Source organism: Schistocerca americana, chromosome 3 (assembly GCF_021461395.2).
Source record: "Schistocerca americana isolate TAMUIC-IGC-003095 chromosome 3, iqSchAmer2.1, whole genome shotgun sequence".
NCBI lineage: Eukaryota > Metazoa > Arthropoda > Insecta > Orthoptera > Acrididae > Schistocerca > Schistocerca americana.
This window is the reverse complement of record NC_060121.1, coordinates 908,102,741-908,107,084: the sequence shown is the minus strand read 5'-3', so window position 1 is coordinate 908,107,084 and position 4,344 is coordinate 908,102,741. Positions and strand designations below refer to the sequence as shown.

Sequence of the window (4,344 nt, the reverse complement as noted above, 5' to 3'; positions counted from 1 at the left end):
CTTGTAAACGTTTTGTTTCGACTGCCCCATCCACTGACAATACCACTACTCCTATGTGTCTTTGAGTATGTCCTAATGATACATCTCTGTAATCTATCTCTGTTAGTTCCACTGCGTCTCCATACCGTCTTTTCTTTATTCATTCAGTTTTTGTCATTCTTTCGTAGCGCTACATTTAAAATGTTTCTTCTTTTCTGTGATTTCCATACGGTTCATGTTTCATGCACTGCTACACCTCACTGTACACCTACTGAAAACATTGCACTGTTTCAATAACCTGTTTCTAAGTTTCATGCCTGGAAGTGTTTATTGACGGAAAGTATTAGTTATATGTACGAATCTCTTTTGTGCATTGCTTCACTTCTGTAATGTAACAGTGTATCAAGAACAGCAGATTTGCTCACTTCTTCTTCTACTATGCTTTGACCTTCAGCAGTCACTGTTGACGTTTCTTGCGGTTTACAAGACTTTTGTATCAACATAGTTTACTGTTGAGACGAATTCTGTGGTATTTGCACTTGACTGGATAGTTCTTCCTGGTGATCTTCACGCTCGGCCAGGAAACACATATTGTCTATGAACGCTGTCAGATATTGGCCGGCCGCAGTGGCCGAGCGGTTGTAGGCGCTTCAGTCTGGAACAGCGCGACCGCTACGGTCGCATGTTCGAATCCTGCCTCGGGCATGTATGTGTGTGCTGTCCTTAGGTTAGTTAGGTTTAAGTAGTTCTAAGATCAAGTGACTGATGACCTCAGGTGTCAAGTCCCATAGTGGTCAGAGCCATTTGAACCATCCAAGATTGTATCCAAGGGATTCCCAGGCAGCGGCAGATGAAGGCATATGTCACCCAAAAGTCCATTAAAAAATCGCCTATAAAACTGGCCGACTGATCCTCTTCGAAGTTCAGTATCCTTTGAAGAAATCCACAGCATGTAATGGTTATTGACTAATAACAGGTGGGCCGCGCGGGAGAGCCGCGAGGTCTGGGGCGTCTTGTCACGGTCCGCGCGGCTTCCCCCGTCGGAGGTTCGAGTCCTCCCTCGGGCATGGATGTGTGTGTGTGTAGTCCGTAGCATAAGTTAGTTTAAATTAGATTAAATAGTGTGTTAGCTTAGGGACCGATGACCTCAGCAGTTTAGTCCCATAAGACCTTACCACAAATTTCCAAATTTTTCCAATTTTAATTTGACACGAAATCTTAAAACTCTTTTGTCATTTACGCGAAACTAACACGTGTTGTCTCCCGCACCAGCCTATCTCAGATCCAAGTATGTTTTTCCGCCCGCCCTCTCTTAGTTTGGTACTACATCAGTGTGTAACTCTCACAATAACCTGCAGACTCGTCTTTCGTTCGTTTCAGCACAAAACTCTTCTTGTTTTTATCAGACCAATTGTTTACGAATCTGTCTGATTAGACTTCCTACATCACTTATCGCATTACGTTGACGAAATATTTCTCTAAATCAACAAATACTTAGCGCATATGTTGATTTTTATATTATATTCACTCATTTAGTGCGCGTAAGGTCATTATTGCTCAATTGATATCATTGCCTTAACTGAAACTAAAGTGATCCTCATAAAGTCGGAAGCATACACGTGGACAAATATGCATATTTCGGGTACTTGTGCTAACAAAGGGATTTGCAAAAGGTGAGATGAGGGAAGGCCGAACCAAACGACACGGCCAGGGGACAGTCCACCTGGGCAGGGAAGGCCAGGAACCGAGTCTGCCCGGTACTTTCACGAGCCCAGCGCGCGGTATATAAGGACGTGGCCGCCGGCGTCACAGTACAGGTCATAGCAGCTCCAACAACAGCTCCGCCATGAAGGTCCTGCTGGTGAGTAGCGGTCAGGTGTTGTGTGATTTCACTGCACATATTCCTAAAGTTTTCACCGGGTGCCAAATTCCCACTGCTATTTCCCCTTTGTGTCATAACGAAACAGCCTGCGGCTCAATTGGTTCCAAGAAATATGTACGCCTAGCGAACGTAGACTTCCAGATTCAGTAAATTAGCGGAATACAAAGCCTGACATTGGCGTGAATCAATAGAACGACTGTTACTTTCTATAACTCAGTTTATCCCACTGTCAGTATACCCAGTGAGTTCTAAAAATTTTAAAATTTTTCAGTATTGATACTATTTATACGAGGGATATCCGGAGAGAAAGTTCCGACTGATCGCGAAATGAAAACCACTCTGAAAATCAGAAATACATAATCTGCAACAGTTAGCTTCAGCTTCTAGCCACTGCTCCACATAGTCACCACTCCGACATAGACATTCGTCGTAGCGTTGTACCAACTTTTCAATACCCTTGTCATAGAAGGCAGCCGCCTGTGCTTCCCGCCAATCTATAGCTCGTTGCCTGTGGGAAAATGTTGTCTTCATACCCAGCAGCTAATGTGAGCCGAGATGAAACACAGAAGGAGCCAATTACGGGCTGTAGTGCTGGTGATCAAACACTTCCCATCGGAAACGCTGCAGGAGCATTTTCATTGCCCCTGCAGATTGCGACCGAGAATCGTCACGAAGTAGGAACTGTATGACAGTTCTGTAATGTGCGCTGCATAACATCAGGCGAAGTATCTCAACAGTACGTCATACTAGGCTCAGAACTGAAAAGAGCGAAGTGATGTAAGCGACAGGCATACTAGAGACACTGTCGAACACCTATGTGCAAAGCTTTGTAAGATTTTCACAGTGGTTTCCATTTCTTGATCGATCGGAACTTACTTTCCGGATATCCCTCGTAGAATTGCATACGAATTAGGGTCCAAATGAATATGATTAACATCGATCTCTCTCGGGAACATTTCGACACATCCCATAGAACGCTTCCACTGAATGTAAGTAATCCACACATACAACCACTAAGCAACGTTCGAGGTTACAACACATTTGCCTTTTCAGAACTAGTGTTCATAAAGAATGCCTCGCAAAAGTTTACTCTAGGGAACAAGTGTGATCACTAACTTACGACAATGTGTTTTGATCACAGTCGTTGTTGCAAAGAAGAAAGTAGCAGACAGGTCTAAAGTAACGCAACCAACGAAGGATTGTGATGCTTTCATGAAAACCTGACACGCTTTACGTCTACTGCGTTGTTATCCTTGTAGTAACGTATTTTATCTTCTATCTGTGGTGCACTGTCTGTCTGGTTCAGTAATATATACACCTTCAAAAAATTTAAATTCGAGTTATGTTACTAGAGCACACAGGGTTCTGCCAATGAACGAAAACTGTTCGTCTCTAAATATCCTAATAGTCAGGTGAGTGTCTCCACTCTGCTATGAAACAACTGACCACAAAGTTTTGAAATTAACTACCTCTTTCATGCAACTGCTCATGTCCATAACAGCTCAGTAAGGTTAAGTGATTGGATAGTATTTTTAATTGCCAAGCGCCCACAGATGTGGACAGTAGTGCATAGTGTCCAGCTATTGACCTGATAGCATGCAGCAAGTACCCACTGTTTGCAGGTACTACTCGTCGCCGTCGTCGCTGTGGCCGTGGCTAGACCAGGCTACCTGGGCGCTGCGCACGGTGTAGTCCCTGCCGCCCACGCAGTGGTGGCCGCGCCCCACGCCGTCGTCACCGCCCACGGCGTCCACCCGGGCCTGGCCGCCTACGGCCCGGCGCACATCGCCGTCGGCCCCGGCGGCTACGTGCAGGACACCCACGAGGTGGCCGCCACCAGGGCCGCCCACCTGACCGCCGTCGCCCAGACGCAGGCCCGCGACGCCCACCTCAACGGCGCCGCCGCGCACGCCGCGGCCGCCGCCCACGCCGCCGCGGCTGGCCACGCCGCCCCCTTGGTCGCCGCCCACGCCGCCCCCTTGGTCACCGCCCACGCCGCCGCTGTGGCCGCCGCCCACGCCGCTCCCCTCGTCGCCGTCGCAGCGCCCACCCTGCCCGCAGCACACGGTCTTCTGGGGGCGCATGGTGCCGCCCTCGCTCACGGACACCATTGGTGAAGTGTACCAGTAGTTTAACTTAATTGATGTATCGTCACGTCATGCCAACTTCATCTACCTGTCAAGAAGTTGCTAAAAGTGGCGATGATGTGCTTTACATTTTCATTAATCACAAATAAAGCTGTTCTTTAAAGTCTGTCTGAATATCCTTGACTTACTTTGAAAACATATTTTTCCACTCACCTAATTTACGGTCAAAATGTTCAAATATCTGTAAATTCCTAAGGGACCAAACTGCTGAGGTCATCGGAACCTGGACTTACATTCTCTTTAAACTAATTTAAACTAACTTATACTAAGAACAACAAACACACACACACCCATGCACGAGGGAGGACTCGAGACTCTTGCGGGAGGGGCCGCGCA

At 47.0% G+C, this 4,344-nt stretch overlaps 1 protein-coding gene across 1 annotated transcript; it reads left to right on the top strand.

Moving 5' to 3' along the window:
* The first annotated feature begins 1,803 nt into the window (after positions 1-1,803).
* LOC124607414 (larval cuticle protein F1-like) lies at positions 1,804-4,114 on the top strand. Its single transcript, XM_047139738.1, has 2 exons — positions 1,804-1,840; positions 3,484-4,114. The coding sequence occupies exons 1-2, from the start codon at positions 1,826-1,828 to the stop codon at positions 3,976-3,978; spliced, it is 510 nt and encodes a 169-aa protein (XP_046995694.1). The 5' UTR covers positions 1,804-1,825; the 3' UTR covers positions 3,979-4,114.
* The last annotated feature ends 230 nt before the right edge of the window (positions 4,115-4,344 follow it).